Raw genomic sequence first — 11,779 nt, 5'->3', positions numbered from 1 at the left:
GCAAATCTGCGCCATTGTTCATGAATCTGGCCCAACATGTATTGAGACCTGAGGCTGGAAGATGGCCGCCTGTTGGAGACTGCAATGTGCAACCTCCATCCAGCAGAGGGCGCCGACCTCATCAAGGTACATGTGAGGCTCGCGTGGGTCAGAGGACCACTTGTGAATGCTACAAATCTAGGACCCCCAACAGAGGTACATGAAGGATCTATAGTCATTGGGAGGCTGCTACTAAAGAATCAGGGGCCACCAACAGAGGTACATGAAGGATCTATAGTCATCAGGAGGCTGCTACTAAAGAATCAGGGGCCACCAACAGAGGTACATGAAGGATCTATAGTCATCGGGAGGCTGCTACTGAAGAATCAGGGGCCACCAACAGAGGTACATGAAGGATCTATAGTCATCAGGAGGCTGCTACTAAAGAATCAGGGGCCACCAACAGAGGTACATGAAGGATCTATAGTCATCGGGAGGCTGCTACTGAAGAATCAGGGGCCACCAACAGAGGTACATGAAGGATCTATAGTCATCAGGAGGCTGCTACTAAAGAATCAGGGGCCACCAACAGAGGTACATGAAGGATCTATAGTCATCGGGAGGCTGCTACTGAAGAATCAAGGGCCACCAACAGAGGTACATGAAGGATCTATAGTCTTTGAGGGGCTTCTACTGAGGAATATAGGGGCCACCAGAAACTTTGGTCCTAAGCCAGGGCTAATAAGTCATTTAATGCGACCCCCGTTATCCAGAACAATCTGGAAGGCGGCAGCTGGTTGGGGCATCTTCAGAGGAGACGTCCAAGTGCAGAGGGCCCGGGAGAACCTTCTGCTGGATGGATATTGAGAAGATCTCATTGAGGTACATGAAAGGCTTGCAAAAGGGTCAGAGGGCCACTTTCTATTGAAGGGCCACTGAGGAATCCGGGGCCACCAACAGAAGTATGTAGAAGGATCTATTGTCATCCATAGGCTGCTACTGAGGAATCCGGGGCCACCATCAACTTTGATATTCCTGGGAACCGCTACTAAAAAAATTACAGCCACCATCCATCTTTGTTGGGTGTCTGGCACCCCAATCCTCTCTGCACCCCCCCCAATCCTCTCTGCACCCCAATCCTTTCTGCACCCCCCCAATCCTCTCTGCACCCCCCCCAATCCTTTCTGCACCCCCCTCCAATCCTCTCTGCAGACCCCCCAATCCTCTCTGCACCCCCCCAATCCTCTCTGCACCCCAATCCTTTCTGCACCCCCCCCAATCCTCTCTGCACCCCCCCCAATCCTTTCTGCACCCCCCTCCAATCCTCTCTGCAGACCCCCCAATCCTCTCTGCACCCCCCCAATCCTCTCTGCAGACCCCCCAATTCTCTCTGCACCCCCCCAATCCTCTCTGCAGACCCCCCAATTCTCTCTGCACCCCCCCCCAATTCTCTCTGCACCCCCCCCAATCCTCTCTGCACCCCCCCCCCCCCCAATTCTCTCTGCACCCCCCCCAATCCTCTCTGCACCCCCCCCAATCCTTTCTCCACGGGTTCAATGAATCAAGAATTAAGTGACTGAAGCCCAATTATTTCCATTAGTGTTCGGGGTGCTGCTACCGGGAGGGTCATCGTCAGGAAGGACGTTCTGAGGGCATCTCTGGAGGTTTTCCAAGTTATTTGTCACAGCCCTCTGGATACTTATTGAATTTAGGGGCCCTCTGGATCTTTTGGCAAGGATTCTAAGGGGCCCTCTGGATCTTTTGGCAAGGATTCTAAGGGGCCCTCTGGATCTTTTGGCAAGGATTCTAAGGGGCCCTCTGGATCTTTTGGCAGGGATTCTAAGGGGCCCTCCGGATCTTTTGGCAAGGATTCTAAGGGGCCCTCTGGATCTTTTGGCAAGGATTCTAAGGGGCCCTCCGGATCTTTTGGCAGGGATTCTAAGGGGCCCTCCGGATCTTTTGGCAGGGATTCTAAGGGGCCCTCCGGATCTTTTGGCAAGGATTCTAAGGGGCCCTCCGGATCTTTTGGCAAGGATTCTAAGGGGCCCTCTGGATCTTTTGGCAAGGATTCTAAGGGGCCCTCTGGATCTTTTGGCAAGGATTCTAAGGGGCCCTCTGGATCTTTTGGCAAGGATTCTAAGGGGCCCTCTGGATCTTTTGGCAAGGATTCTAAGGGGCCCTCTGGATCTTTTGGCAAGGATTCTAAGGGGCCCTCTGGATCTTTTGGCAAGGATTCAAAGGGGCCCTCCGGATCTTTTGGCAAGGATTCCAAGGGGCCCTCCGGATCTTTTGCAAAGGATTCCAAGGGGCCCTCTGGATCTTTTGGCAAGGGTTCAAAGGGGCCCTCTGGATCTTTTGGCAGGGATTCTAAGGGGCCCTCTGGATCTTTTGGCAAGGATTCTAAGGGGCCCTCTGGATCTTTTGGCAGGGATTCTAAGGGGCCCTCCGGATCTTTTGGCAAGGATTCTAAGGGGCCCTCTGGATCTTTTGGCAAGGATTCTAAGGGGCCCTCTGGATCTTTTGGCAAGGATTCTAAGGGGCCCTCCGGATCTTTTGGCAGGGATTCTAAGGGGCCCTCCGGATCTTTTGGCAAGGATTCTAAGGGGCCCTCTGGATCTTTTGGCAAGGATTCTAAGGGGCCCTCTGGATCTTTTGGCAAGGATTCTAAGGGGCCCTCTGGATCTTTTGGCAAGGATTCTAAGGGGCCCTCCGGATCTTTTGGCAGGGATTCTAAGGGGCCCTCCGGATCTTTTGGCAGGGATTCTAAGGGGCCCTCCGGATCTTTTGGCAGGGATTCTAAGGGGCCCTCCGGATCTTTTGGCAAGGATTCTAAGGGGCCCTCTGGATCTTTTGGCAAGGATTCTAAGGGGCCCTCTGGATCTTTTGGCAAGGATTCTAAGGGGCCCTCTGGATCTTTTGGCAAGGATTCTAAGGGGCCCTCTGGATCTTTTGGCAAGGATTCTAAGGGGCCCTCTGGATCTTTTGGCAAGGATTCTAAGGGGCCCTCTGGATCTTTTGGCAAGGATTCTAAGGGGCCCTCTGGATCTTTTGGCAAGGATTCAAAGGGGCCCTCCGGATCTTTTGGCAAGGATTCCAAGGGGCCCTCCGGATCTTTTGCAAAGGATTCAAAGGGGCCCTCCGGATCTTTTGCAAAGGATTCCAAGGGGCCCTCCGGATCTTTTGCAAAGGATTCCAAGGGGCCCTCTGGATCTTTTGGCAAGGATTCTAAGGGGCCCTCTGGATCTTTTGGCAAGGATTCTAAGGGGCCCTCTGGATCTTTTGGCAAGGATTCTAAGGGGCCCTCTGGATCTTTTGGCAAGGATTCTAAGGGGCCCTCTGGATCTTTTGGCAGGGATTCTAAGGGGCCCTCCGGATCTTTTGGCAAGGATTCTAAGGGGCCCTCTGGATCTTTTGGCAAGGATTCTAAGGGGCCCTCTGGATCTTTTGGCAAGGATTCTAAGGGGCCCTCTGGATCTTTTGGCAAGGATTCTAAGGGGCCCTCTGGATCTTTTGGCAGGGATTCTAAGGGGCCCTCCGGATCTTTTGGCAGGGATTCTAAGGGGCCCTCCGGATCTTTTGGCAGGGATTCTAAGGGGCCCTCCGGATCTTTTGGCAAGGATTCTAAGGGGCCCTCTGGATCTTTTGGCAAGGATTCTAAGGGGCCCTCTGGATCTTTTGGCAAGGATTCTAAGGGGCCCTCTGGATCTTTTGGCAAGGATTCTAAGGGGCCCTCTGGATCTTTTGGCAAGGATTCTAAGGGGCCCTCTGGATCTTTTGGCAAGGATTCTAAGGGGCCCTCTGGATCTTTTGGCAAGGATTCAAAGGGGCCCTCCGGATCTTTTGGCAAGGATTCCAAGGGGCCCTCCGGATCTTTTGCAAAGGATTCAAAGGGGCCCTCCGGATCTTTTGCAAAGGGTTCAAAGGGGCCCTCCGGATCTTTTGGCAGGGATTCAAAGGGGCCCTCCGGATCTTTTGGCAAGGGTTCGAAGGGGCCCTCTGGATCTTTTGCAAAGGGTTCAAAGGGGCCCTCCGGATCTTTTGGCAAGGGTTCGAAGGGGCCCTCTGAAAGTTATCTGCAGATTTTTGTCATCATAAGCACTTTCCCGGACTTGTTCATTCCCCGACTTAGTTTGGGTAGACGGTACACTTCGGTGGGGGGTGGGTCAGCCACGCCTCGTGACCATTGACCCCTGGGGACCCGCCTTCTGACCTCTGGGGGCGGTCCCTATTCTTCAAGGGGAAACGTCTGACGACTGTAGAACCGTCTTTCCATCAATGATTTGGCACCACCACGCTTTTTAATAAATAGTATTTTATTGTTTTTATTCTTTTCTTGTTTTATAGGCATGCCCATCCAAAGCAAAGAATACAGAAGAAAAACAGATAAAAAAAGAAGGCCCCTCCCCCACAAAATAAAACTCCATGACCCGCGCCCCGAGTACAAATCTATCAATGCCCTCTTATTGGGTTTTCTCTTTATTTTTTTTATTTTTATATTTTTTTGGCGAAGGAAGAAAAGACTTCCCGAAAGCCATGCATAGCGAAGCAAGGATTTACTGAGGGCGAAGCGGGGGAAGGGGAATTATGGTCAGGAAGGACCCCCGAAACAAAGCCGAGGATAAACAGCCTGAACCCCCGTCTGTTTACTGATTGTGCGAGGTTCTAGTAGGGCAAGGGGGGAGGACAATAAGGTCCCGGCTTCCATCCCATAGCTTCCTCTCCCATCTTCGAGCCGAGAGGGCGACACTGCCAAGTGTAAACCTCCCTCCACCCTGTTGTGTTCCTTTGCTCTTCAAGGACAAAGCGCCCCCTTTTATTTCTTTGGCTTCTTGAAGATGTTGAGGGACAGCTTCTTCTTGCCGGAGCTCGGGTCGTTCTCTTCTCCGGTGGAGCCGCTGTCGTCTTCCGTTAGGTTCTTCTTACCCGCCAGCTGAGGGATGCGCGTGCTCTTGTTGTGTTTGGCTTCGGTGCCGGGGGAGGGCGTTTCGGCCTCGGTGGAGCTGGGGCTGTGGGACCTTGACGAGTCGGAGTGGGACTGGACGGTTCCGATGAGACTGATCTCACCCAAGCTGGACGATTTCTCCATCAGCTTCTTCTCCAGCTGGGGGCTCTCCGACAGTCTCTGCTGGGTGGTGCCCAGGCTGGCGAGCTCCTGGCAGCGATTGCCGCCATTGGATGTATGGCTGCTGGTTGGCAGCTCCTCCAGGGCCTTCTGGGTCAGCTTCCCGCTGGAGGATTTGCTGTGCCGCAGCTCGCTCATGTATGGCAAAGAAGAATCCGAGTCCGAGTGACTCAAGTCCCTTAGAATGAAACACAAAGAGAAGAAGGTTAGGAGGAGAAACGTGAACCATCCAAACAAGAACAAAGACCACCAACAATAGAGGAACACGGGGGGTGCCGAGTGTGGAAGGAGAAGGGACAGAATGTCTGGGGGGGGGGGGGGCACACACGAGGGAAACAGAACCATCATAACATTTGTCAATTCTAAGGCTCTGCCATCCTGGATACTGCCCAAGAGCTACAGGCACCACCCATGAGGATCATTGGGGCGGGGAGCAGGGTCTATAGAGCCTCAGAATTTACAAATTTATGATGGATTTGTTCTAACTCTGCCACCCTAGATACCACCCAAGAGCTATAGGCCCCACCCATGAGGATCATTGGGGCGGGGAGCAGGGTAGAGCCTCAGAATTTACAAATTTATGATGTAATTGCTCCGTTTCCCTCATGCGTTCCCCACCCCAATGATCCTCATGGGCGGTGCCTGTAGCTCTTGGGCATTATCCAGGATGGCAGAGCCTCAGAACTGACAAATTGTATGATGGTTTGTCCTGGTTCTGTTTCCCTCATGCGTTCCCCATCCCAATGATCCTCATGGGCGGTGCCTGTAGCTCTTGGGCGGTATCCAGGATGGCAGAGCCTCAGAATTGACAAATTTATGATGGATTTGTTCTAACTCTGCCACCCTAGATACCACCCAAGAGCTACAGGCCCCACCCACGAGGATCATTGGGACAGGGAACACATGAGGGGAAACTGAACCAGGACAAACCCATCATAAAAATGTGTAAATTCTGAGGCTCTAACTCTGCCATCCTGGATACCGCCCAAGAGCTACAGGCACCACCCATGAGGATTATTGGGGTGGGGACCAGAGCAGGGTAGAGCCTCAGAATTTACAAATTTGTGATGGAATTGCTCTGTTTCCCTCAAGTGTTCCCCATCCCAATGATCCTCATGGGTGGTGCCTGTGGCTCTTGGGCGTAGGTATCCAGGATGGCAGAGCCTCAGAATTGACAAATTTTATGATGGGTTTGTCCTGGTTCTGTTTCCCTTGTGTGTTCCCCACCCCAATGTACCTCATGGGCGGTGCCTGTAGCTCTTGGGCAGTATTCAGGATGGCAGAGTTAGAGCCTCAGATTTTATGATGGTTTTGTTCTAACTCTGCCACCCTAGATACCACCCAACAGCTACAGGCCCCACCCACGAGGATCATTGGGACGGGGAACACATGAGGGGAAACAGAACCAGGACAAATCCATCATAAAAATGTGTAAATTCTGAGGCTCCAACTCTGCCATCCTGGATACCGCCCAAGAGCTACAGGCACCGCCCATGAGGGCCATTGTTGTCAATAATACCCTGGCTGAGACATGAAGAGGGAAGGAAAGTCTAATTACATGGCCACCTTGAAGGTTGCTATAGGCAACAGAACTTTTATATATATAAAAAGGGAGTTGTGTTTTGGGAATATTCCTTCTTGTTGGTGACCATTGTAGTCGCCTCCCACTGCAAGAAATCGGTGTGAAAATACTGCTGGCATGGCGATTTTTTTGTAAGGCCTCCCTCTTCATTCACTTCAAGGGGCCGGAGCAACTGATCAAGACTCCTCTCCAGCCAAGGTACTACAACTCCCAGCACACCCACCCTCTGGGGACCCCTAGCTGTGGGTTGTGACTTGTCCCGACCCAGCGACACGACACACAGATACCGGTCTGCTAGTAGAGTCACCAGCACTGAGAGGGTTAACCATTCAGCATCTTCTCGTCCCCGACGCAGGAAACAGAAACTTCCTGTGTGCCAACCGCACCCCGCCCAACCGCGTACCGACACGTCACCCCCAACCACCTGCTACAGAGCTATGAACATTACAGTAATAGTGTGACTGGGGGGGGGGGGCATTTGAGTGTAAGCTCCTTTGGTGAAGAGCTGAGGACAGGATGGAGAATGGAAGCTTCCAAATATAATATAAAAGTAACGGGCCGGATTCAGAAAGACTTACGACGGGCGGGTCAGTAGATACACCGCCGTAAGTCCTAATCTGAGCCCGCGCAAATTTAAGCGTATGCTCATAATGAGATACGCTTAAATGTTGCGTAGATACGACCGGCGTAAGGCACTTACACCCTCGTATCTTAGATGCATATTTACGTTGGCCGCTCGGTGGCGTTCCCGTTGTTAAATATGCAAATGAGCAAATACGCCGATTCACGAACGTACGTCAGGCCGGCGTATTCGTTTACGTCGTTTGCGTAAGACTTACGCCCGGCGTAACGTTACCCCTGCTATAGTGAGGCGCCGCCAATGTTAAGTATGGACGTCGGGACAGACGTAATTTACGCCGTTTGCGTAAGTCGATTCACAATTGAGCTGGGCGTAAGTTACGCTCACGTCGCTTTCATTGACAATTAGCGACGTGATTTGGAGCATGCGCACTGGGATTCAGTCGCGGCCGGCGCATGCGCAGTTCGTTCGGTGCGGAGACGTGCTCGATTTAAATGATACACGCCCCCTACCTGCCGAATTTGAATTCCGCCGGGTGATTTACGCTGCGCCGCCTCAACTTTACAGGCAAGTGCTTTGTGAATAAAGCACTTGCCTGAAAAACTTGCGGCGGCGTAACGTAAATGACATACGTTACGCCAATATAAAGATCCGCTCTCTTACCTGAATCTGGCCCAATGAGTGCGGCTTCAGTACGTGAATTCGGGGGAGCCGAGAAAGACACCACCCATCGCCCACCAAGGGGGTCATTGTCAGACTCGGCACCGCCTCTGCCCCCCTGGCGTCCGTGTCATGTAATCCCGGGAAGGATTTTCCAGAGGATCGGACCCTCAAGGAGGAGGATCGGACCCTCACAGGAGGAGGATCAGACCCTCACAGGAGGAGGATCGGACCCTCACAGGAGGAGGATCAGACCCTCACAGGAGGAGGATCAGACCCTCACAGGAGGAGGATCAGACCCTCACAGGAGGAGGATCAGACCTCACAGGAGGGGGATCGGACCCTCACAGGAGGAGGATCGGACCCTCACAGGAGGAGGATCGGACCCTCACAGGAGGAGGATCGGACCCTCACAGGAGGAGGATCGGACCCTCACAGGAGGAGGATCGGACCCTCACAGGAGGGGGATCGGACCCTCACAGGAGGAGGATCAGACCCTCACAGGAGGAGGATCAGACCCTCACAGGAGGAGGATCAGACCCTCACAGGAGGAGGATCAGACCTCACAGGAGGGGGATCGGACCCTCACAGGAGGAGGATCGGACCCTCACAGGAGGGGGATCGGACCCTCACAGGAGGGGGATCGGACCCTCACAGGAGGAGGATCGGACCCTCACAGGAGGAGGATCAGACCCTCACAGGAGGAGGATCAGACCCTCACAGGAGGAGGATCAGACCTCACAGGAGGAGGATCAGACCCTCATCAGACCTCAAGGAGGAGGAGGACCAGACCCTCATCAGACCTCAAGGAGGAGGAGGACCAGACCCTCATCAGACCTCAAGGAGGAGGATCAGACCCTCATCAGACCTCAAGGAGGAGGATCAGACCCTCATCAGACCTCAAGGAGGAGGATCAGACCCTCATCAGACCTCAAGGAGGAGGATCAGACCCTCAAGGAGGAGGATCAGACCCTCAAGGAGGAGGATCAGACCCTCAAGGAGGAGGATCAGACCCTCAAGGAGGAGGATCAGACCCTCAAGGAGGAGGATCAGACCCTCAAGGAGGAGGATCAGACCACAGGAGGAGGATCGGACCCTCACAGGAGGAGGATCGGACCCTCACAGGAGGAGGATCGGACCCTCACAGGAGGAGGATCGGACCCTCACAGGAGGAGGATCGGACCCTCACAGGAGGAGGATCGGACCCTCACAGGAGGAGGATCGGACCTCATCTCAGATCCTCTGAGGATTGGACCTTAGAGGAGATGGGACCTCGGAGGTCGGCTCTGGTTGTGACCATGTTTAGTATGAAATGAAGAAAACTCCTCTATACAGTGGAGGTGACCTTGGCGGGGGAGCCGGATTTGTCTGCAGGCTCTGTGTTCTGGAGGCACCCCGACCCGTCTGCAGCCCTGACACCCTTCACGTCACCTGTATTAACCCTTCCCTTACCCACAACACCCAGATTGTACAACACAACATGGAGAAAACACACACTCCGAGCAAATCACATTATTAGTACACAACCACAAAAACTGCATCCTCCTGATGAAGACCCCTCTAGTGATATAAAGATCCATATAGAGGAATCAGGACCTCCTTCTCCCTGATGAAGACCCCTCTAGTGATATAAAGATCTATATAGAGCAATCAGGACCTCCTTCCTCCTGATGAAGCCCCCTCTAGTGATATAAAGATCTATTTAGAGGAATCAGGACCTACTTCCCCCTGATGAAGACCCCTCTAGTGATATAAAGATCTATATAGAGGAATCAGGACCTCCTTCCTCCTGATGAAGACCCCTCTAGTGATATAAAGATCTATATAGAGGAATCAGGACCTCCTTCCTCCTGATGAAGACCCCTCTAGTGATATAAAGATCTATATAGAGGAATCAGGACCTCCTTCCCCCTGATGAAGACCCCTCTAGTGATACAAAGATCTATATAGAGGAATCAGGACCTCCTTCCTCCTGATGAAGACCCCTCTAGTGATATAAAGATCTATATAGAGGAATCAGGACCTCCTTCCCCCTGATGAAGACCCCCTCTAGTGATATAAAGATCTATATAGAGAAATCAGGACCTCCTTCCTCCTGATGAAGACCTCTCTACTGATATAAAGATCTATATAGAGGAATCAGGACCTCCTTCCTCCCGCTGGTGACCCCTCTAGTGATATAAAGGTCTATATAGAGGAATCAGGACCTCCTTCCTCCTGCTGGTGACCCCTCTAGTGATACAAAGATCTATATAGAGGAATCAGGACCTCCTTCCTCCTGATGAAGACCCCTCTAGTGATATAAAGATCTATATAGAGGAATCAGGACCACCTTCCTCCTGATGAAGACCCCTCTAGTAATATAAAGATCTATATAGAGGGATCAGGACCTCCTGATGAAGACCCCTCTAGTGATATAAAGATCTATATAGAGGAATCAGGACCTCCTTCCTCCTGCTGGTGACCCCTCTAGTGATATAAAGATCTATATAAAGGAATCAGGACCTCCTTCCCCCTGATGAAGACCCCTTTAGTGATATAAAGATCTATATAGAGGAATCAGGACCTCCTTCCTCCTGATGAAGACCTCTCTAGTGATATAAAGATCTATATAGAGGAATCAGGACCTCCTTCCTCCTGATGAAGACCCCTCCAGTGATATAAAGATCTATATAGAGGAATCAGGACCTCCTTCCCCCTGATGAAGACCCCTCTAGTGATATAAAGATCTATATAGAGAAATCAGGACCTCCTTCCTCCCGCTGGTGACCCCTCTAGTGATATAAAGGTCTATATAGAGGAATAAGGACCTCCTTCCTCCTGATGAAGACCCCTCTAGTGATACAAAGATCTATATAGAGGAATCAGGACCTCCTTCCTCCTGATGAAGACCCCTCTAGTGATATAAAGATCTATATAGAGGAATCAGGACCTCCTTCCTCCTGATGAAGACCTCTCTACTGATATAAAGATCTATATAGAGGAATCAGGACCTTCTTCCTCCAGCTGGTGACCCCTCTAGTGATATAAAGATCTATATAGAGGGATCAGGACCCCCTTCCCCCTGATGAAGACCCCTCTAGTGATATAAAGATCTATTTAGAGGAATCAGGACCTACTTCCCCCTGATGAAGACCCCTCTAGTGATATAAAGATCTATATAGAGGAATCAGGACCTCCTTCCTCCTGATGAAGACCCCTCTAGTGATATAAAGATCTATATAGAGGAATCAGGACCTCCTTCCTCCTGATGAAGACCCCTCTAGTGATATAAAGATCTATATAAAGGAATCAGGACCTCCTTCCCCCTGATGAAGACCCCTTTAGTGATATAAAGATCTATATAGAGGAATCAGGACCTCCTTCCTCCTGATGAAGACCCCTCCAGTGATATAAAGATCTATATAGAGGAATCAGGACCTCCTTCCTCCTGCTGGTGACCCCTCTAGTGATATAAAGATCTATATAGAGGAATAAGGACCTCCTTCCCCCTGATGAAGACCCCTCTAGTGATATAAAGATCTCTATAGAGGAATCAGGACCTCCTTCCTCCTGATGAAGACCCCTCTAGTGATATAAAGATCTATATAGAGGAATCAGGACCTCCTTCCCCCTGATGAAGACCCCTCTAGTGATATAAAGATCTATATAGAGGAATCAGGACCTCCTTCCTCCTGATGAAGACCCCTCTAGTGATATAAAGATCTATATAGAGGAATCAGGACCCCCTTCCTCCTGCTGGTGACCCCTCTAGTGATATAAAGATCTATATAAAGGAATCAGGACCTCCTTCCCCCTGATGAAGACCCCTCTAGTGATATAAAGATCTATATAGAGGAATCAGGACCTCCTTCCT

General features: G+C 51.4%; 2 protein-coding genes across 4 annotated transcripts in view; both read right to left on the bottom strand.

Annotated features, from left to right (window-relative positions):
- Positions 1–1,687: 1,687 nt before the first annotated feature.
- LOC120922716 (proteoglycan 4-like) lies at positions 1,688–4,327 on the bottom strand. The gene is made up of 2 exons (XM_040334754.1): positions 4,231–4,327; positions 1,688–4,041 (listed from the first exon to the last, which is right to left on the bottom strand). Exons 1-2 carry the CDS (start codon positions 4,325–4,327, stop codon positions 1,688–1,690), a joined length of 2,451 nt encoding a protein of 816 aa, XP_040190688.1.
- Positions 4,275–11,779, bottom strand: part of STIM1 (stromal interaction molecule 1) — a gene marked incomplete at its 5' end in the record, with an annotated part of 28,738 nt that continues 21,233 nt past the window's right edge. For all 3 annotated transcript variants that reach the window (XM_040334758.1, XM_040334757.1, XM_040334759.1), the window contains 1 exon segment: positions 4,275–5,279. In XM_040334758.1, coding sequence (XP_040190692.1) covers positions 4,793–5,279 — 487 coding nt within the window.

Source organism: Rana temporaria, unplaced genomic scaffold (assembly GCF_905171775.1).
Source record: "Rana temporaria unplaced genomic scaffold, aRanTem1.1, whole genome shotgun sequence".
NCBI lineage: Eukaryota > Metazoa > Chordata > Amphibia > Anura > Ranidae > Rana > Rana temporaria.
This window is presented reverse-complemented; position numbering and strand designations above follow the sequence as displayed.